A 23,219-nucleotide genomic window follows, 5' to 3' on the forward strand; every position below is an offset into this window, starting at 1 on the left:
TGACTTCAAAAAGTGGCATTGCTAAGGTTTCCTGGTAATGGTAAGCGCTACAGCTAAGAGTTAAAGGCAAAATCAAAACAACAAACTTATGATAAGTGCAACGATGATGATGATGAGGCGACATACCTCGAATAGCATGCAAAATAAAAACACGTCTGTCCCGAGGAAATTATTGTAAAAAAGGTCCATTGTAACATAAACAGAAGAATAGATTTCATTATGCAGACAGCCAAGCAGCCAGCCAGTCAATCCCTTTGGAAAATTAAGTCTAGAAATTCACTTTGTATTTGTAATATTTGTGTTTTTGTATGTTTTTGTTATAAATTATTAACCTACTGACTAAACAATGAATGATAACTTAAAAATTATACAGACTGAACATTGTTGCATTTGATGGACATTTACAAACTCGATCCGTTACATATCCATCATATCATCAGATTTCTTATACGCATCATTGATATATTCATATGTGAGTTTCAACAGGTATTGGAATGACTTATTGTTTACCAAGTCCTCTAAATCGCTGCTATTGAGGAATTCTTCCATAGGTGGTAGGAAAGTTTCAAAATCGCCATCTGAAATGAAAAATTGTTAATGGGTGAAGAGTAAAAAACATAATGTAGTCAGTAGGGAGAAACGGGGGGTAATATATTAGAATGACTGCCTGGTCTCAAACCATAGCAAAAATCATGGATTCTGCTAAAAATGTTCATAGCTCATCTGTCTATTGGTATGGATGGTATGACTCTTCTAGAGGCTCAAGAATTCAAATCAATGGCTTAATTTGTATAAGGGGCTAGCTGAACCGGGCCCGCTCCGCTGTGCCTTCTTTTACTTTATATGGAGCAAAATTTTCCTTTGAATATTTATTTTCGACAATTAAAGAGCTTTTAGTGAAATACCATGCTACGAAAAAAGTATATTGCTTGACTAACAGTTTAACAATATCAGTGCCTTTATCTGAATCACATATGATCTTTATTGGTCTACGAATATAAGTTTGGATGTAAGGTGTACATCATTCATAAAATACTTTATTTCAGCCCCATATTCTCATGATGTCTGATTTAGGGGTGTTTTCGGGGGTGAGGTGGTCCCCAAAAAACTTGGCCCTGAAAAAATATCAGCATCGTACTCTTCTCTTAAATACCATTTATTTAAACCCCTATTGCCAAACACATGGCTCCAAAATTAGTTATCAAATTAGTTTTCTAAACTCAAATATCTTTCATTTGAGTCACATATTGCCATGGTCGAAAAATGTTTACCCTTTGGGGGTGTTTTGGCAAAGGGGTGATGCCCCAAATACATGGTCCTACATTTGGATATCAAATTCGTATTCTACTCCCAAATATCTTTATTTGAGCCCCATATTGCGATGGTCAATAAAAAATTGCTGTTTGTGGGGTATTTTGGGAAAGGGGTAGACCCCCAGAGAATTGGTCCCCAAAGTGGGTATCAATTCTTGCCTTGCCCCCAATACCTTTCACTTAAGCCCCACATTGACATGGTCGGTAAATATGCCCGATTAAGGGGTGTTTTGGGGATTGGGTTGGTCCCCCAAACTCTAAGCGCTGAAAATATATCAACAACGTGCTCTATTCTCATATATTTATATATCATTCATTTGAACCCCATATTGCTATTGGCCTCAAAATTGGATATCAAATTCGTTTTCTAATCTCAAATACCATTCATTTAAATCCTTTGTTGCAAAAGCCAGCAAATATGTCTGGTTTGGGGAATGGGCCCTATAAACTATATGAATATCGAGCTCCACTGTCTTGAAGACCCAAATTGTCTTGGTGAGTAAATACGTCCTATTTGGGAGTTGTTATGGTGGTGGGACGTCCCCTAGACAGTTGGTCTCGAATGTTGATATCAGATTAATGGTCTTCTCACAAATACCTTTCATTTGAGCCCCATTTTTCCATAGTCGGCAAACATGACCTGTTTGGGGGGTGTTTTGGGGGATGGGGCGGCCACTCAGTGACTTGGCTTTGAAAATATTTATCAGATTCGTGTTCTACTCTAAATAACCTCTTGTTTGAGCCTCATATTGCAATGGTCAGCAAATACTTCCTATTTGGGTGGTGTTATGGACATAGACACTTTTCCCAAATATTGATATCAGATTCGTGCTTTACTTCCAAAGACCTTTCATTTGAGCTCCATATTGCTACGGTCGTAAATTTGTGCTCTTTGGGGGAGGTCCTCTGGGATGAGCGGCCCCCAAACCTTGGTCCCATTCTACACTCAAGTACCTTTTATTACAGCCCCATATTGCCATGGTCAGTAAATAAGTCCTGATTGGGGGTTGTTTTGGGGAAGGGGTGGACCCCCAGAAACTTCGTCCCATATTTGGATATCAGATTCGTATTTTACTCGCAAATACCTTTCATTTGACTCCCATATTGCCATGGTCGGTAAATATGTCCGATTTAGAGGTTTTTTAGGGGTTTGGGGTGGTCTCCTGAACACTTGGTCCGACAATTGGAAATCAGATTCGTATTCTACACTTAAATACCTTTTATTTGAGTCCCATATTGTCATGATTGGTCTATATATATATTTGGTAGGTTTTGGGGTGGGGCTGCCTCCCTAGGTACCCCATCCGAAATTTGGATACGAAATTTTTATTTTTAGGTTTCTTTAAGAGAGCACACAAAATTTCGCTTAAGTCGCACCACCCATCTCCGAGATTTGGCGTTTCTGAAAATTAGGGTAAGGGGGAGGGTCCGCCGTCCGAGAGGTTGATAGAAACACATTTTAGGGCAAATAGTAAAGGCATGAATATAGTAAAGGCAAATCCACTGAAACAGCCCTTCACGACCTAGTCGGCTACATAGGGGGCTCTCTCGCTGTCAAGGAATATAAATACAATGGTAGCATTTCTTGACATTGAAGGTGCTTTCAATAATGTAAAACCGACGTCAATCATGAAGGAGTTAGAGTTTCTAGGCATCAACTCTACCGTAAGAAAGTTTATTAATAACTTACTTACGAAAAGATGCATTACGGCAGGCTTGGGATCTGTGGATCTGAAAAGATGGGTCAGCAAAGGAACACCTCAAAGAGGTGTACTGTCTCCTGTACTTTGGAATATAGCCATTAACAATATATTATTGTCTCTGGAAGAAAACGGCCATTTCGGTTAGGGGAAAGAACACTCTAAGGGATTTACTTTAGGAAGATCTACGTGCAACAGCAAAGTGGGCTACCAAAAGAGGTCTAGGTATAAATCCGTGCAAGACAGAAGTAGTTCTTTTCAGCAGGAGATACAAGTTTCCTACAGTGGAACCTGTCTCCTTGGGAGGAGAGAATGTTCCATTTACAGAGAGGATAAAATACGTGGGTGTTTTGCTGGACAGGAAATTGAACTTCAAATCCAACATTTTGGAAAGGGCAAAAAAGGCAACTCTTGCCCTATACACCTGCAAGAGAACCATTGACAAAAGTTGGGGTTTAGACCGTGTTTCATGCATTAGCTATATACTGCAGTTGTCAGACCTATAATGCTATATGGTATTGTGGTCTGGTGGACGGCGATTCAAAAATCCAAAAGTATCTCTGCTAACAGAAGTTTCATAGGCTTCTATGTTCTTGTATGATTCCAAACTAGTCGACCAGGTGGGCTTTGGGTTATACTCTAAAGATCTAAAATGCAATGTGCATCAAGCGGAGATCCTTGCCATTAAGGAAGTGATGGAATGACTAAGATATAATGTCATAACGACGATTGGCATAAATATCTTCTCAGACAGCCGGCCAGCCATTAAATCCCTGGAGAATGTATTTCTGAACACAAATGTTTAAGAGCTGGGGTGAATGTTTAAGAGCTGTCAAATGTGACGCCAAGTCACATCGATGTCGTCGGCATAGGCGAGTAGCATGTGTTCTCTTGTGAGTAGTGTGCCATATCTATTCACATCTACATCTGGTATTATAATCTCCAGCAGGATATTAAAGAGATAACACAATAGGTTGTCTCCCTGTCTGAAACCTCATTTGTTTTAAATGGTTCGGAGAGATTCATTCCTATTCTTACTAAGGAACGCGTATCAGCAAGTATCATCCTGCAGTCTTTTTCATTTTGCGGAGATACCAAACTAAGAAATTGCCTGAAGTACCTTTGAAAGTATGGGACTGTCGAAGGCGGCTTTGTAGTCAACGAATAGATGGTAGGTCTTGATTTGTCCTTCTCGGGTCTTTTCCAGGATTTGGTGCAGTGTAAATATTTGGTTTATGGTGGTTTTACCAGCTTTAAAGTCGCATTGAAAGGGCCCAATGATGTAATTGATTTTAGATTTTAATTTTTTACACAGTACGCCCGATACTATCATGTAAGCGATGGGGAGCAGACTTATTCCTCTGTAGTTGGCACATACCGTCTTGTCCCCTTACTGGTTCCAATCATCAGGTTTGCGTTCTTCCAGCCAAATTGCGAAGACAAGCTGATGCATACGCCTTATCACCGTAGCGCCTCCGGTCATAAACAGTTAAGCCGGCAACCCATCGGCTCCTGCTGCCTTATTGTTTCAGCCGGGTTAATGCTACGTGGACCTCGATTTAACTAAGTGGTACATATTCTATACCATCATCAGGAATTGGTTGTTGTTGTGGTAGCCACATCTTCATGTGGTGGCGGCGATCCTCGTCAAGCTCCTGTAGGCGAGCAAGCTCGTTCCGGTACACAGAGCCGATTGCCGCGGGAACAGGTTGGCCATTGGTTATTTCAAGGCACCATTAATTCGTCTTGTCATATCGAGCATCGAAGGCACTCAGTATTTGTACAATAGCCTGTGCCGCCCGACCTCTCACTGAGACTCTTCGCTCGATACCACTGATTGTCCATGACTGCCGTTGCATACACGCCGGATGGAGCATTCCATGATCCGCAACTTGTGGGAGCGACCGGTAGCTCGCAGCTAAGCTTCTCGTGACAGCAATGAACACCAGATAGATCGGACCTCAATGTTCCGGCCTGTGTAGTGCTCACAGCTATCACGTGCCGGGATAGCAATCCCCGCAGGGATTGGTGTTGTGGTATACTCATGGCTACCATCATCAGACACCAGCAGCTGGGAAAAGTGTTTTTCCATATCCTCAGCACACCATCTGTGTCTGTTACCATATTTCCTTCTTTGTCTCTGCAGGAGACCAAAGTAGTCGGTTTAATGTTTAATTCTTTGGTAGAATTTTCGGACTTCATTCTGGCTCCTGAACATCTCGATTCGCTCACACTCACGTCTTTCCATTTTCTTCTTCTTCTTATTGGGGAAGAGACTTTTCTCCTCTATACTTTTCTTCCGATACTTCTGGCGCGTTGCTACTGATTGTAATGTTGCTCTGTATGCCGCACTCTTGGCTTCAATAGCTTTTTGACACTCCTGGTCGTACCATGCGTTCCTTGGGGAAGGCTTTTGGTAGCCAAGTACGGATGTAGCGACTCTTTCCATGGAGTGGCCAATAGTTTTGCCACTGCACCGTTATATCATCGTCAAACAGTTGGGTCAGTCGAGTGGAGTATGCCGTTGCCAGATTTGTTGTTGTGATTGAAGCTTTTTAATGTCCACCTTCTATGCCATGTCAGATCGTACTTTTCTCACCACGCTCAAACGTGTGCGAACCTTTGCTGTATGATACGAATCTTTATTCATCTAATACGCTTGATGATACCTTCCATCTATACAACGTGATCAATTTGGTTTCTTACTTCTTAATCTGGGGACAACCATTTGGCTTTGTGAATTTTTTATGTTGAAATCTGGTGCAGCTTACTACCATATTTTTCCGCGTCGAAGTCTATTAGCCTCAACCCATTATGGGACGTTATCTAGTGGAAGCTTAATTTTCAAACTGTTGTACTATGGGCCCAATGAACGGTTTTAGAGGCAACAAATCCTAGGAAGCAGCTAGGTGCACTTTTTGTGCGTCATCAAAACTTCGAAGTCCATATGATCTATGACACGCCTAGTTTAAGCGGTGGGCGTTTAATTGATCTACTCCAAGTCGATTTCTTGATCCCTTACAGGGAGCAAATATTATCCGATTTGGCTAAAATTGCACATACTGACCTCTACTAAGACCGCCAGCATCCACGCCAAATATGGTTCAAACCGATCTAAAACCTGATATAGCTCCCATATAAGCCGCTCTCCCGATTACTCTTATTGAGCCCCTAGATAGCGCAATGCTAATCCAATTACGCTCAAACCTCCACAACTAAAGACAACTTTACCAAATGAATTCTAAATACAGAGTTGCCACCTAGGTCCAATATTTTGTTTTTGGGCTTTCCAAACTCAAAGGCATAAAACGCAATTTTTACAATTTTTGTTTGTCTTTCTTTCGAGACGAGCTTAATGATCGAAAATTTTCGTTGTTAATGGAAAAGGAATGCCAGAGGTAACAAAACACACCAACCACTATGGGACGCGTTTCTTCTTTGATTAAAAGACTTTTCAACCATATTAGGTGTGATGGCTTCAACGTACGTGCGTTGGTATGTTATATTTGAATCGTATTAATTGCGAAAACGCCTTTATGATACAATTACCACATTAACCACGCTCGACAACCCTGTCTATTAGCTGTACTTTTTCCCAATTTTAATTTTTTGAAATTTGCTAAGTTCAAAAAGTTATTGCCTCAGAAACTGGTCATTGGGCCCATGGTGTGTTGGATCAAAGATATTTTCCTTCCCTATCTTCGCATTAAAATCTCCCAGAAAGATTTTAATATCATGGCAGGGGCAGCGGAGGAGCTGGCAAACTATCGATAATCGCAACATTCGATATTTTCGATATTTGTTATAATAAATATCGCTATTATCGTTAATTTCCCATCACCTTTAATTCAAACTAAAATCAGAAGTAAAAATCAGAAGATCGATTTATATAGAAAAATATCAATGTACAGACCCAATAAAACCAAATTGAATGTAGTCAGTTAGAAATCATGGTACAAAATTTAAGATCAATCGGATGGAAATTGCGCCATCTATAGGCGAAATGTATCTTATAGAATACATTCAGTGTTGGATCGCTTATTTTTGTTTACTTTTGCAAAACATTGAACTTTGGCGATAGTATCGATGGAAAAAATATCAATCCATATTCAGACAAAAAATAAAATATCGATAGTACCATCGATATTTTGTCAACTCTAGGCAGCGGTCGTATTCTCTTTCTAGGCGCTTGTAGAAAATATCTTTGGTCTGCTCGTTCTTTTCTTGCGTCGCAGCATGGGCACAAATAAGGCTGATGTTGAAGAAATTTGGCCTTTATGCGGATTGCGGTGAACCTCTCATCCACCGGAGGGAACCTAGAGATAAGGTGTTTCAGTCTCCGACTAGTCACAAATCCACAACCAAATTCATCTGTCTTGTACTTTTCAAATATATTCGCCAAAGTGTATACGTGATATAGCTCCCATATAAACCGATCTGTCGACTTGACTTCTTGAGCCTCTAGGGGTCAACTATGGTCCTTAACGGTCAATAACAATATAGCTCCTATATAAACCTCTCTCCTTATTTCAATAAGTCATTCAAAGAATTTGTCAAATTCGATCCATGGTGTAGGCTGTATAATATTCGGCCCGGCCCGAACCTAACACACTTTTATTTGTTTTTTATATAATTTTTGTTGAGGTAAAAACTTTGCAAATCTTTCTTTGTTTTATATACATCTACTTACCCATTAAATGACACAATTCAATCAATTTGAAGAACATAAGATTCTGTATATAGTCAACAGCAGTATTCGTATCATATTGTATCCAATTATCGCGCAATATAGCAGCACACCATATCTTATGTCTCGCCTCAAAGGGATCCTCCAGATAGTTGAGCAGCTCTAACGCTTTGCGAAAATCAAATTCAGTGGCAGTCTCGTGTTCCTCGGCAATGAAGAGCTTTTAGAATCAAAATAAAAAATATATTAAAAAAAATATTTTTATAAACTAAAAAAACTGTTTTATTTAATTCTTGAAGCTGAAAAAGATAAAGTTATAAGGATGTTGTCAGTAGTTTTACTGACTGATTTGGTATAAATTGTTTTGTAACGAGGTATACAATCACCAATGCTCGACTTTCGACTGTCCCTACCCGTTTTTTTTTATAAATTGTGTTTTGTTATTACCCGACGGAAAATGTGTAGTCATTTGCCCCAAATAAAGAGGTCCTAAACTGGAGATTTAGTTACCTGACACAGGACATATCCTACAGGGAATGAAAAGTTTCAATTCTCATAACTTATGATTCTAAATTATTTTTTAAAAAGTCGTGTACTTTTTGTTAAAAATTGCTATCCGTTAAATATATTTGCTAACTAATGTTATCTCCTTTAAAAATACTTGCAAAGTATACTAATCCTTTTCGAACTATCCCAGGACCTATCCTACGGTGATAGAGTGGTGGCAATTCGTCACCTCGAACGACAAACCTTTATAAAAGTGACTAGTTGGACAGGGCCCGCTCCGCTGCGCCTTCTTTAACTCTCTAATATCTTTTAAGGGTGGGGACACTTCGCCCAGAATGTGGATATCGAATTCGTGCTACTGTAGCCTATGTCCGCCTATGACTTCGAACGTTATCCCATCTTAATGCTGGCGACATTTGCGAGGTACCATGCCATGCATGGTTGTGCAAACAATTCTCCCCAAAGAGGTGTCGCTCTGCGGCTCGCCGTTCGGACTCGGCTATAAAAAAACGTCGCTTATCGTTGATAAACTCAACTTGGGTCGGAAAGCACTCATTGATGTGTGAGAAGTTTGCCCCTGCTCGGTTCCTGGGCAAATTTTTACTCTACTCTCAAATGTCTTTCTTTTGAGTCTCATATTACCTTATTGGTAAATATTTTGGATTTAGGGGGTATTTTGGTGCTGGTCACTTAACCATTAAAGTAAATGACCGATTTAAGGCCATAGACCCATAAAAGAAACCTTTATTATCCGATTTTGCTGAAATTTGGAACAGTGAGTTGTGTTAGGCCGGTCGACATCCTTCTTTAATTTGGCCCTGATGGGTAAAGACTTGGATATAGCTGCCATGTAGACCGATCTGCCGAAACATTTCACTTGAGTCCCACAATGGCATGATCGGTAAATAAATTGTGCTGACGGTGGTCTTTGTCCCGAAAATGAATATAAATTCCCCGAAAAACAATAAATTTCCATCACAAATAGCTTTTATATAATAGGAAGGCAAATGCGAGGTGGGGCGGCTCCCCAAACAAATGGCTCTATATTGTCGTGTTTGGTCTATATATCAATTTGGCGGGATTTGGGCGGCACCCGTTCTCCCAAGTTAGAGTGCAAAAATTTTCGAACGAATTGCATTACCAAAATTTCGAAACCTAGTATTTTTGAAATAAGGGTAATGAGAAGTGCTTTTCAGGGGAGTCATTTCGACTCAAATATGGATATCAAATTCGTCTCCACTCCCAAATCACTTTACTTTGAGCCCCATATTGTCATGGTTTATAATTATGAACCGTTTGGAGAATGTTTAGGGGCTGGGGCTGCCATCGACACTTTGCCCAAAAAATATATGTCAACTTCTTTCTTTAGTCCCAAATACCGTTGTTTTGAGCTTCTTATAGCTATAGTCGGAAATAAAGTTTAGTTTAAGGGGTGATTTAGGACGTAACCCCAAAATTCGATATCAAATTCGTTTTCTACTCTCGAATACCTTTGATTTGAGTCCCATATATTGCCAATTAACCTATTCGACGTATTTTTAGGAGAAAAAGCGTCACCTTGACATGAACGCAAATTTGAATGTCATACTTTTAATCTACTCCCAAATATCTTTCATTTGAATACTATATAACCATGGTCGGCTGATATGCCCATTTGGGGATAGGACGACCTCCCATTACATTGACCTAATTTGGAGGATGTTTTGGGGCTGGGGCTGCCATCGGTACTTTGCCGGTTCGTCTTCGTTTTTTACTCCCAAATACCGTTGATTTGAGCTTGTTACTGCTATAGTCGGAATTAAACTTCAGTTTAAGGGGTAATTTAGGGCGTAACCCCACAATTGGATATCAAATTCGTTTTCTACTCTCAAATACCTTTCAGTTGAGTCCCATATATTGCCAATTAACCTATTTGACGTATTTTAGGAGGAAAAGCGCCACCTTGACATGATCGCAAATTTTAATGTCATATTTTTAATCTACTCCCAAATATCTTTCATTTGAATCCTATATAGCCATGGTCGACTGATATGCCCATTTGGGGATGGGACGACCTCCTATTACTTTGACCTAATTTTGTATGCCATATTTGTAATCTACTGCCGGATACTTTTCATTTGAGTCCCATATTGATAGGAATGTCGAATATATCTGTTAAGAGGAATTTTGATGTTGGAGCGGCCCGCTGGGTACTTTGACCCAAAATTTAATACGATATTCATTAGTCTAGTCTCCAATACCTTTCATTTGATACCCATATTGTGCCTATCAGTCCACTTTTGGTTTTGGATGGCGTTTTTGGTGTAAGGGGGTGGGTCAGCCACCATCCGATATCTAAAAATTATATAACCTATGTTTCCTTTTTTTAACCCACCACCGTAGGATAGGCGGTATATTCATTTTGTCATTCCGTTTGCAACACATCGAAATATCAATTTCCGACCCTACAAAGTATATATATTTGGGATCGTCGTAAAATTCTAAGACGCTTTTACGATGTCCGTGTGTCTGTCCATCTATCCGTCTGTTGTAATCACTCTAGAGCCTTCAAAAATTGAGATATTGAGCTGAAATTTGGCACAGATATGTCTTTTTTATGCACGCTGGTTAAGATCTTGAACGGGCCAAATCGGACCATATTTGTATATAGCTGCTATATAGACCAATTTTCGATGAAGGGTCAATGCCCGTTTTTCATCCGACTTTGCTGAAATTTGAAATAGTGAGTAGTTTAAGGATTTCCGACAACTGATCCAAATATGGCTCAGATCGGACTATATTTAGATATAGCTACCATATAGACCGATCTCCCGATAAAGGGTTTGAAGACCATAAAAGCTTTATTTATTACCCGATTTCGCTGAAATTTGCAACAGTGTGCTGTTTTAAGCCGCACGACATCTGTCCTAAATATGGATTAGACCGGTCCATATTAAGATATACAATAGCTGCCATATAGACCGATCTGCCGATAAGGGGTCTGAAGCCAATAAAAGCTTTATTTATTACCCGATTTCACTGAAATTTGAAACAGTGAGTAGGTTAAGACCTCCCAACATCCGACCTAAATGTGGTTCAGATCGGACTATATTTAGATATTGCTGCCATATAGACCGATCTGCCGATAAGGGGACTGAAGCCCATAAAAGCTTTATTTATTACCCGATTTCGTTGAAATTTGAAACAGTTAGTTTTTCTGAGCCTCTACTCCCGAATACCTTTCATTTAAGCCCCATATTGATATGGACCACCAGTTTTTCGGCTTTTAGATGTTTTGGGGTGGTTGCGACTTCCTGGGTACTTAGATCCAATTTTAATGTCATATTCGTATTCTACTCTTCAATACCTTTCATTAGATAACAATATTGTCTTTATCGGTCCACTTGTGGTTTTGGGTGGTAATGGGGAGTATACGCCCCTTTCCGATATCAACAAATTAAATAATCTAATTGTAATGTACTCCCGAATACCTTTCATTTGAGTCCCATATTGTCATGCTCGTCCAATGTACCTATTTTAGAGGGTTTTGGAGTTGGGACGGCCCCCAGGTAGTTGGACCCAATTTTTAACATGAAATTCGTATTCTACTCCTGAATACCTTTAATTTTAGCCCCATATTTTCCTAATCGGTACACTTTTATTTTTGGGTGATACTTTTGGGGTAAGGGGGAGGGTCCGCCCCCCTTCTGATATCAAAAAATGGTATAGCCTATGTTTCCTTCCAGATCAACCTACACAATCTGTGAAAATTTCAAAAATTCATATATATATTTCACAAATTCATTCATATATATAGGACAAGTTTTCTCCATGTAAGGGGACGAAAATTAGGACCGGTCTCTATCACCAGAGGGCCTATCCCGTGACAGGTTTGGGACCTGTCCCATTTCCCATCGGGTAATATTACAAACGGTTGAACTTTACTTTGAATTTGAAGATCAACGCGTTTCGGTTGAACTTTACGCCTTTATTGTTATATTTTTATTCAGAGGCGGAAATGTAGAATGCATAAATCTATAATTTGATATTACAACGTAGATATCCAAGCACAACTGATTCTACTCATTGAAAGAAAATAAAAAAAAAAAAAAAAACAAAAAAATAGAGACTTAGCGCCAGTTAAGTTCTTAACTTCACATTGCACTGAAGTGTGAAAATACAAATGTATTAAATTTAGTAAAGCAAAAACGCAAGTGTACTGAAGGCTCAGTGACTCAGATCACCTATAGTGGCTAGCATGACCGCCCATGATGCCGAACGCTTGGGTTTCAAATCTCGGCGAAAACATCTGAAAATTTTTCAGTGGAGATTATTGCCTTACTAATCCTGGCTACAATTAGGAGGTATCCTGCCATATTAAAACTTCTCTACCAAGTGGTGTCGCTATTCGGCACGCCGTTCGGACTCGCCATATAAAAGGAAGACCCTTATCATTGAGCTTAACTTTAATCGTACTGCGCTTATTAATATGAGAGAAGTATACCCTGTTTCTTAATGGAATATTCATGGGAAACTTGGTAGTTTAGTTAGTAATATTTGTATAAAATGCTTACATTAATAATTTCCTCTATCCTCAAGACTTTTTGATTTTCCACATCATAACCGAATGTCTGCAACAAATGATCACTTAATTGTTCCTGATAATCGACTATATTCAATTCGGCATTTATTGTCTCCAACTGCAAGGTGACATCTGAGTCGGCAGCAGCAAATGCAGACAATTTGGCCAATGACAGCATGGACTAAAACAATTTTAACCATTTAAAACTTCAGTCAAACTCAAACAAATATAAAAACTCACTTTTTTCCTTTGCACAAATTCTGTTTCACTTTGGGCCAACTGAAACAGAGTTTTAGATGCCCTCTCAAAATCACCATTGAATACCAGTTGTATCCAACCCAATGTTGGATGGTCACGCATAAATTGCGATAGGGCAGCTTGATTACCTTTGAAACGTTCGAACACCTCACCTTGACGATTTTGACGCAAATGCCAATTGATGGCAAACTGTGAAAAATCATATTCTTCATATTTCTTAATGTACATATCCAGGCGTTCTTGATTGTTGGTCACATCGCAAAGAAGCACAAGACTTTGGAAATCCAAGTATTTCTCTGCCAGTTTAGCAGCAGCTTCATACTGTTGATCATCCACTAGGAGGAAGACACAATACACAAATTACAATTACAAATCAAAATTCAATTCAATCTCAACTTACGCAATATCGATATCAAAGCCCTTCTCTGTGACTCGAATTGTTGTTGCAAAACATTATATTTTTCCGTATCCCTAACACTATCCAAATAATGCTTGCGCCCATCCAATACTATGTCGATTAATTCCAAAATTTGTTGATATATTCGCTGCTTTAAATCCGGATCGCTGGTGCCATGTGCTCCATACTTCACCGAAATATCAATGAGATGCGAAAGGGCATCTCTCATGCCAATATTTCCAGACATGGCAGTCCATGGTAAATATTCATAAGAATCCATTTTATCAGCGGGCAAAGAATACACTGTGGTATTCTGTTCACGAAAATTCATAACTTCACTGACAACATGCAGCACAATAACATTGATGTCATATATAAAAGAGGCCAACGAAGAGGTCTGATGTTGGGTGTCTATACGACCATCTGCCAAATCACAAAAAGCCTGTAGAATATCCTGGAATTTACAAATGCGCACATAGAACAAATCCTGTGCCGTGAGATTGCCCTGTGGTCTTTCCTGCCAACGTTGGACAAGTAAATTGATGGCATCATCGATCAGCTTGCCATATCTGCAACGAGAGAAACTGTCAATTAAAACTTTTAATAGGTTTTACAGAAGGACTTACTTATTTTGAATGCTTCTTAAAGCTATAGCAGCTATAATACGTTCATTGATATCGGATATAACAAAACTTGTTGGCTTTAAAACACTGCCACCTGCACTGGGAACGGCACTGAGCTGAAGAAAAAATAGTAAAAAAATATATTTTTATCAATTTTTACAAAATATATGAAACTCAGTGCTGATGACTATTTTCGACTATAATAATCTCTATTTTCACAACAAATAGGAGACCTGCGCTTAACCTTAGTGATCTACTCCTGCAATGAAGTAGGCAGCAGTCATGTCTGTAACTGCTATATATGCCGCCAGTTGGTAGTTGTGCCCCAGTTTATAAACCTAACTTCAGTCTGTTCTCGGCCCCGATAAAGTAACGAATTTCAATGTGCAGGACCCAGGGGTTACTTTCAAATTTTTAAGCATCAGTGCTCAAGAAATCGAACGTAACGAGCATACAGACTGATGGGTACAACATGGACATTAAATGAAAGGTTGTTGTTGTAAACTCATTTGTACTCATGTAGCGATCCTCATCAAGCTCCTACATGTGAGCAAACTCGTTGCGGTCGCCGCAGGAACATGGTGGCCTTAGGTTATTTAAAGGCGCCAATGACTTGCCTTGTCATATCGAGCATCATAGGCACTCAGTATTTATGCAAGGACGGTGCCGCCTGGCCTCTCACTAAGACTCTTCGCTCCGCAACCTGAGGATCCACCCGGTAACTCGTAGCTAAGCTTCTCGTGGCAACGATGAACACCACAGAGATCGGAGCACAAAGTTCCAGCCTGGTGTAGTTATCCCGTACTGCGTAATGAAATGAAAAGTATTCAGGAGTACGGTACGAATTTGATAAATTGGAATCCGTGTGAGGTACCCGTCCACCTTGAAAGGAATTTTTTATCCTCACTTTGAGGACCCTTAGGCAAAGGGTTTTGCCTAAGCTAATTACGTTATCATTATTACAGACCAATCCGATGGCGGCCGGTTGTACGTACCGAATTGACCCGATGAAGTCCTTCATTGGCAAGGGCTGCCGCCTCAGTGTACAACACACTGCTAGAAAGACAATCATAGCAGACGTCGTTCGAAAGTAGGTCAAAGAGAGCGTCAAAAAGGGATTCAACGCATGCCGAACTCGATAGGTAGAAGTTGAGACCATAGGCCGGTGACTTGGACTGGACTCAGCCAATGGTTCGACCGATTCTCACCTATGGGTTTCTCAACTGGAATCACACCCTCTGTCACTAATTAAAATGTAGGCAATATTTCGCCCGATTCTTACCCATGTATTTATGGCTTAGAATCAGACTCTTTGTAGCTATGGCCTCCACAGATGATCGAGAAGGTACAGGGTCCTTGGCGATACTGAGCTGGATCTAATGCCTTTGCACCTATATGTTAGAGATGCGGCAACGAAGATCGCCCTTTGACTAAGGTAGTTGGAAACCTGACATTGCTCGAACATGACGAGACGAACGAGAACGAAGGATTTAAGCGGCGCGATGGACTAGGTACTTTTTCCCCTGGGTCTATACACGGATGTATTCAGTTGGATGGGGGTGAAATTTTGTCTTTAGAGAAAATTTTACTGAAATTTTGTCTTTAAAGAAAATTTCACTGAAATTTTGTCTTTAGAGAAAATTTCACTGAAATTTTGTCTTTAAAAAATATTTCACTGAAATTTTGTCTTTAAAAAATATTTCACTGAAATTTTGTCTTTAAAAAAAATTTCAATGAATTTTTGTCTTTCGAAAAAATTTAACTGAAATTTTGTCTTTAGAGAAAATTTTAATGAATTTTTGTCTTTAGGGAAAATTTCACTGAAATTTTGTCATTAGGGAAAATTTCACTGAAATTTTGTCATTAGGGAAAATTCCACTGAAATTTTGTCATTAGGGAAAATTTCACTGAAATTTTGACTTTAGGGAAAATTTCACTAAAATTTTGTCTTAAGGGAAAATTTCACTGAAATTTTGTCATTAAAAAATATTTCACTGAAATTTTGTCTTTAGAAAAAATTTCACTGAAATTTTGTCTTTAGAAAAAATTTCAATGAATTTTTGTCTTTCGAAAAAATTTCACTGAAATTTTGTCTTTAGAGAAAATTTTAATGAATTTTTGTCTTTAGGGAAAATTTCACTGAAATTTTGTCATTAGGGAAAATTTCACTGAAATTTTGTCATTAGGGAAAATTTCACTGAAATTTTGTCATTATGGAAAATTTCACTGAAATTTTGTCATTAGGGAAAATTTCACTGAAATTTTGTCATTAGGGAAAATTTCACTGAAATTTTGTCATTAGGGAAAATTTCACTGAAATTTTGTCATTAGGGAAAATTTTACTGAAATTTTGACTTTAGGGAAAATTTCACTAAAATTTTGTCTTAAGGGAAAATTTCACTGAAATTTTGTCATTAAAAAATATTTCACTGAAATTTTGTCTTTAGAAAAAATTTCACTGAAATTTTGTCTTTAGAAAAAATTTCAATGAATTTTTGTCTTTCGAAAAAATTTCACTGAAATTTTGTCTTTAGAGAAAATTTCACTGAAATTTTGTCTTTAGGGAAAATTTCACTGAAATTTTGTCATTAGGGAAAATTTCACTGAAATTTTGTCATTAGGGAAAATTTCACTGAAATTTTGTCATTAGGGAAAATTTCACTGAAATTTTGTCATTAGGGAAAATTTCACTGAAATTTTGTCATTAGGGAAAATTTCACTGAAATTTTGTCATTAGGGAAAATTTCACTGAAATTTTGTCATTAGGGAAAATTTCACTGAAATTTTGTCATTAGGGAAAATTTCACTGAAATTTTGTCATTAGGGAAAATTTCACTGAAATTTTGTCTTAAGGGAAAATTTCACTGAAATTTTGTCATTAGGGAAAATTTCACTGAAATTTTGTCATTAGGGAAAATTTCACTGAAATTTTGTCATTAGGGAAAATTCCACTGAAATTTTGTCATTAGGGAAAATTTCACTGAAATTTTGACTTTAGGGAAAATTTCACTAAAATTTTGTCTTAAGGGAAAATTTCACTGAAATTTTGTCATTAAAAAATATTTCACTGAAATTTTGTCTTTAGAAAAAATTTCACTGAAATTTTGTCTTTAGAAAAAATTTCACTGAAATTTTGTCTTTAGAAAAAATTTCAATGAATTTTTGTCTTTCGAAAAAATTTCACTGAAATTTTGTCTTTAGAGAAAATTTTAATGAATTTTTGTCTTTAGGGAAAATTTTACTGAAATTTTGTCATTAGGGAAAATTTCACTGAAATTTTGTCTTTAGGGAAAATTTCACTAAAATTTTGTCTTAAGGGAAAATTTCACTGAAATTTTGTCTTTAGGGAAAATTTCACTGAAATTTTGTCTTTAGGGAAAATTTCACTGAAATTTTGTCTTTAGAAAAAATTTCACTAAAATTTTGTCTTAAGGGAAAATTTCACTGAAATTTTGTCTTTAGGGAAAATTTCACTGAAATTTTGTCTTTAGAAAAAATTTCACTGAAATTTTGTCTTTAGGGAAAATTTCACTGAAATTTTGTCATTAGGGAAAATTTCACTGAAATTTTGTCATTAGGGAAAATTTCACTGAAATTTTGTCTTAAGGGAAAATTTCACTGAAATTTTGTCTTTAGGGAAAATTTCACTGAAATTTTGTCTTTAGGGAAAATTTCACTGAAATTTTGTCTTTAGGGAAAATTTCACTGAAATTTTGTCTTTAAGGAAAATTTCACTGAAATTTTGTCTTTAGGGAAAATTTCACTGAAATTTTGTCTTTAGAGAAAATTTTACTGAAATTTTTTGTCTTTCACTAAAATTTTGTCTATAGAAAAAATTTCACTGAAATTTTGTCTTAAGAAAAAATTTCTCTGAAATTTTGTCTTTAGAAAAAATTTGTCTTTAGAAAAAATTTCACTGAAATTTTGTCTTTAGAAAAAATTTCACTGAAATTTTGTCTTTAGAAAAAATTTCGCTGAAATTTTTCTTTAGAAAAAATTTTACTGAAATTTTGTCTTTAAAAAAAATTTCACTGAAATTTTGTCTTAAGAAAAAATTTCTCTGAAATTTTGTCTTTAGAAAAAATTTCACTGAAATTTTTCTTTAGAAAAAATTTCACTGAAATTTTGTCTTTAGAAAAAATTTCACTGAAATTTTGTCTTTAGAAAAAATTTCACTGAAATTTTGTCTTTAGAAAAAATTTCACTGAAATTTTGTCTTTAGAAAAAATTTCACTGAAATTTTGTCTTTAGAAAAAATTTCACTGAAATTTTGTCTTTAGAAAAAATTTCACTGAAATTTTGTCTTTAGAAAAAATTTCACTGAAATTTTGTCTTTAGAAAAAATTTCACTGAAATTTTGTCTTTAGAAAAAATTTCACTGAAATTTTGTCTTTAGAAAAAATTTCACTGAAATTTTGTCTTTAGAAAAAATTTCACTGAAATTTTGTCTTTAGAAAAAATTTCTCTGAAATTTTGTCTTTAGAAAACATTTCACTGACATTTTGTCTTTAGAAAAAATTTCACTGAAATTTTGTCTTTAGAAAAAATTTCTCTGAAATTTTGTCTTTAGAAAACATTTCACTAAAATTTTGTCTTTAGAAAACATTTCACTGAAATTTCGACTTTAGATAAAATTTCACTGAAATTTTGACATTAGAAAAAATTTCACTGAAATTTTGTCTTAGAAAAAAGTTTACTGAAATTTTGTCTAGAAATAATTTCCAAAAAAATTTCACTGAAATTTTGTTTTTAGAAAAAATTTCACTGAGAGAACGAAGGATTTATAGAATATTTCACTGAAATATTCTCGGCAGTCCAGTGGCCGAGTTGAAACGGGCTGTGAATAATGGCCTCAAGCTGCTATTGGAAGTCTAGACTAGTCCACCTAAATGTCAGGTATTTAACGTCGGCATAGACACAGGGCAAAACGGACTTGTTGGTGTTGTTGTAGAAGTAGGCGAAATTCTGTAGGGTTTGTGGTTGTTGTTGTTGTTGTTGTTCTAGCAGTGTGTTATACACTGAGGCAAGAACGGGTCAATCCGGTGCATACAACCGGCTGACATGGGATTGAGGGTTTGTGGTGATAAAGGAGAGTTTGTGCCACCGCTCCGTAATTTCGTGAAACATGAGGGTTATAGGTCAGCACTCTTTTCCTTGCCTGAACTCCCAGCGGGCTTTAAGCCCTCTAGTAATTCTGAACTACTGTTGTTGATGTTGAAGCCACATATTCATGTGGAGGTGGCGATCCTCGTCAAAATCCTGTAGGTGAGCAAGCACGTTCTGGTCCAAAGGACCGATAGCCGCGAGAACATGATGGCCAATTAGTTATTTAAAGGTGCCAAAAACACGCCTTGTCATATCGAGCATCATGGGCACTCAGTATTTGCGCAAGAGCCGGTGCCACCCGACCTCTGATTATCCGCGACTGCAGTGGCAGCTATCCGCAACCTGTGGACGCACCCGGTAGCAGAAAACTATTCTCCGATCTGACATGCATTCTTCGTTTTTTTCCCCTTCTCCTCTCTTTTCATTCTATTGTCTTGCGCCATTGTGTGGAGGAACTCTATGTGTATTCTTAATCTTCCTTAAAAGCGAACATAGGGCCCTGAGGTGTCTAAGTGAAGTGCCTAGAGACAAACACTTCTAGACGCGTAACCTTCAACTTACTTACCGATGTTGCCGTTTTTACAGCAAAAAAAAATGGAGGGGGATCGGAATCTGAGTGTAACCCCAGATTATCATTATAACCTCATTAATTCTGGCTTAACTACGTTCCGGCTTATACAACACATATTGGGCCAGGATTGATGTCAACGTGCTAGATAAGTGAAACATTTGTAACCAGGGTCCACATGACACCCATCACCTGTAGTTTGCTCTTTATACAGAAACTAAAAACTAACTCGCAACATTAACTTACTTTATCCCACAGCCCAGTGGCATGTAAAAATTCCACAAAATGTCGTAGGGCTAAATTTTTCTCTTTCAGTTGTGTGATAATTTGCAGTGAAGAGGAGCTGCCTAAAGCATGTTTATGTGCAGTGGATTCTTCGAACAATTGTTCCCAACGAGGATCGGAGGCAGGAACATCTTCTGCCAAATCTTCAGCTATGGTTATAACCATCCTAAAAGTAAAAAATAAAAAATACAATATTAACACAATTGCATAAGGTCCTTGAAAACCCTCCTTATTAAAAACTTACTTATCCAATTGAGCTGTCTCCGACAAAGTTCCCGCTGTATGCGGCTCCACAGTATTCCTAAGCAATTCATTCAAAATGGTATTACACATGGCAGTATTACGTTTCAAGCGATATATGAAGGCAGCTTTCAACTGACTAACATCGTCTTTAAATTCAGAATATATAGAATCAGGATCCAGTTCATACATATATAGATTCTGTTCATTTATATTGCTCATTGAGGAGGACAAGACACTTTGTTCCCTGAGCGAAGTTTCGGCAATGGGTGAAAATACTTCGGGACTAGGACTAGCTATATTAACCATCATTTCGGCACTATCAAAGTCGCCAGGTGTTATAGAAACCAAACCATGGGTACGACTAAAAATCAAAGGAATTTGTCCACATACAGCAGCACTTAGTATGCGATCGTCTTGTAAATGGAACTCAATTTTCTCTGCATCGATTTCACCCATTTGTATGTTGGACAAACTCAAAGGATAGACAACCTTATCATTGTAAATATAAATGTGTGTACGACATATAATGAAACGCAAACTCAAGCAATCATTCTCAGTTGAGACACTATAGAATTGAGAGAATTTCAGGGGGACAAAAGATTGCAAATGCATGCCTTCATTGCTGGTGGTAAGGATAGCTGTAAGGAAGTTAAGTGATATTTTGAGTTTTGTTAAAGTTTCTAAATTTCTAAGTTAACCCTACCCATGCCATAATACATTTGAGGTGTATGGGGACCATTAACAGCGCCTGCTAGAATATAGGTTTTACTCTCAAATATGCGCATATCTAAAAGCTGCAAATTCACATCGACACTATCTGCAATAAAAAAAAGGTTTTAACATTTTTAAAATGAATTTTCCAATATTTTCCTACCTCTGACATTCCAAAACTTTTGCAAGAATTCATCACGAATTTTTCGTATAACTTCTCCATCTTCAAACAACATTTGCTCATTATGACCGGTGTGGTTTAAGCGCCAGCGCTGTAGCCAACGATCAGCTAGTACAGAAATCACAGCTTCACGATCTCCTGAAGACAAAGGATCACATGCCACAGCAACAAATTTCTGAAATTTGGCAATATAGGCAAAATAAATATGTAAACAAAATAACAACAAATTTAAGAAAAATTAAAAAAGGTAAACTTTAACTAAAATGAAAATAGAGTTCTTAAAAGAGAAAACTATTTTGTACACCAGGATTGGTTGAGCCACCAAATAGTTGCATAAACGAAAGCCTTTATTACAATTTGTATGCTTAAGCCCACGAAAAGTTGCCTATCATTGCTAGATGATTCACTCTGTATTATCTACTTACATTTTCCTTATCGCTACCACTATTCATTCCAATAATGATGGAAGCAAACTTCTTGCCTATTCCTCCCAAAAATCCTGATGGCTGCCGTATTGTCTTATGCTGCAAGACATGGCGACCATTTTGCAGTTGCAGCTGTAATAAAACCAAACTACATGTGGTGGTTACCAGCAAATAACTCATAGGCATCTGTTGCGGAGGCAAAGTCAACATGTGATCAAATTCTTGACCATCCAAAATGTTTGTTAAATCTACTGAACTCCCATCATGTGCTATTGATGGCCAATAGCGAACATCCCCTGTTGGCGAGACAGCAACACACGATGCCATCTGTTGACCCTCGCTTAAGAAAACGCTGACCAAGGAAGCTTTATGGCCAATATCACAATGCGGTAAAGTCAATTCGCGACACTGAGCCATGGCGCCTGCTCTTCTTTGTGACGAACGTGCCATTAGCTCTTTAGCACTCTTTGGGGGTGAGTTACCAGTTCCCGCGTTGCGCACATCCTTATACTGCCACACCAACAAACGCCGGCCATGCACAACCCATGCCCAGCCGTTTTCGGAGCATCGCACCGACACCGCTTGATTTTTCTCACTAAAAGTCAAGGCTTCATTCACCAAGACGGGCAATTGAAATCCATAGCTTTCGACAAGATTGAAATCAGAGCGTATGCCAAGGACAGATTGATTGGAACGTCCTGAAATACTGTAACGGCTGCTAAAAATGGAGGAGAATCAATTTACGGTCACATTGCTTGTACTATTTTTGTATGCCTACCTCTGTCCTATGCCTCCACTGCTGGCTGCAGATTTCTTTAAACCACCTCCACCGCCGTAACCCAACACAGAACCGCCAAGAGATTTTCTTCCACTGCTGCCAAAGGAACTGGCGGGACTTTGCCTTGTACGCAAACCAGCAGCCGATGCACCGCCAAGCGAGTGTCTGGCCATGCCGGAATATAATTGTTGATGCAATGCCTTATCCATATTAAATGAATTGTATTTTAAGCAATTATTTCTTCTTTTCTTAAAAATTGCCGCCCAAATAAAATATCACTCAATAATAAACAAAAAACCGGCGCTCGTGGTACAAAGAACTTGGCCGACGCTTTTCATTTATAACGGCGTAGAGAATAAAGTTAATGTTTCCTCATGAGGGTTGTTCGCATGACATAATTACCAGGAGGTTGAAACAGTAGTAAACAGCTGAGTACAAGCAGCAGGCCAAGTTTGAGGGTATTAAGATGTCAGATTTTTGTTTGCATTCTCTTCTTTCTCGCATACCATCTGTTCATGTACACACACGCACACAAAATTCATTGTGTGTGTTGGCTAAACGTCGATAGTTAAGAAATATACCACACACAAACAACGAAAATTGGCCCGAATCAGTAACATACACAAAATCAGAGTTGCCCAATCACTGCTTTTGACGCATATTTCACTCAATATTTTGTTGTTGGGCAACTGTCACTACCTGTACATAAATATATCTTGAACCCCGTTTACATCAACGCACTATTTCAAATTTCAGCGAAATCGGATAATTAATACGTCTTTTATGGGCTCAAGACCGTTAAATGGCAGAGGCAAGTCTGACCGACGGTAATCCCCTTACTAATGCTGGCTCCGTTTGTGAGGTATCATGCCATGT

General features: G+C 37.9%; 1 protein-coding gene across 1 annotated transcript; it reads right to left on the reverse strand.

Moving 5' to 3' along the window:
* Positions 1 to 262: 262 nt before the first annotated feature.
* Positions 263 to 22,657, reverse strand: LOC106082969 (nuclear pore complex protein Nup133). The gene is made up of 12 exons (XM_013245740.2): positions 22,344 to 22,657; positions 21,566 to 22,283; positions 21,123 to 21,315; positions 20,952 to 21,065; positions 20,250 to 20,886; positions 19,967 to 20,171; positions 14,050 to 14,162; positions 13,427 to 13,992; positions 13,009 to 13,361; positions 12,761 to 12,949; positions 7,704 to 7,920; positions 263 to 578 (listed from the first exon to the last, which is right to left on the reverse strand). Exons 1-12 carry the CDS (start codon positions 22,550 to 22,552, stop codon positions 418 to 420), a joined length of 3,675 nt encoding a protein of 1,224 aa, XP_013101194.1. The 5' UTR covers positions 22,553 to 22,657; the 3' UTR covers positions 263 to 417.
* Positions 22,658 to 23,219: the final 562 nt, after the last annotated feature.

This window comes from Stomoxys calcitrans, chromosome 2, assembly GCF_963082655.1.
Source record: "Stomoxys calcitrans chromosome 2, idStoCalc2.1, whole genome shotgun sequence".
NCBI classification, from domain to species: domain Eukaryota; kingdom Metazoa; phylum Arthropoda; class Insecta; order Diptera; family Muscidae; genus Stomoxys; species Stomoxys calcitrans.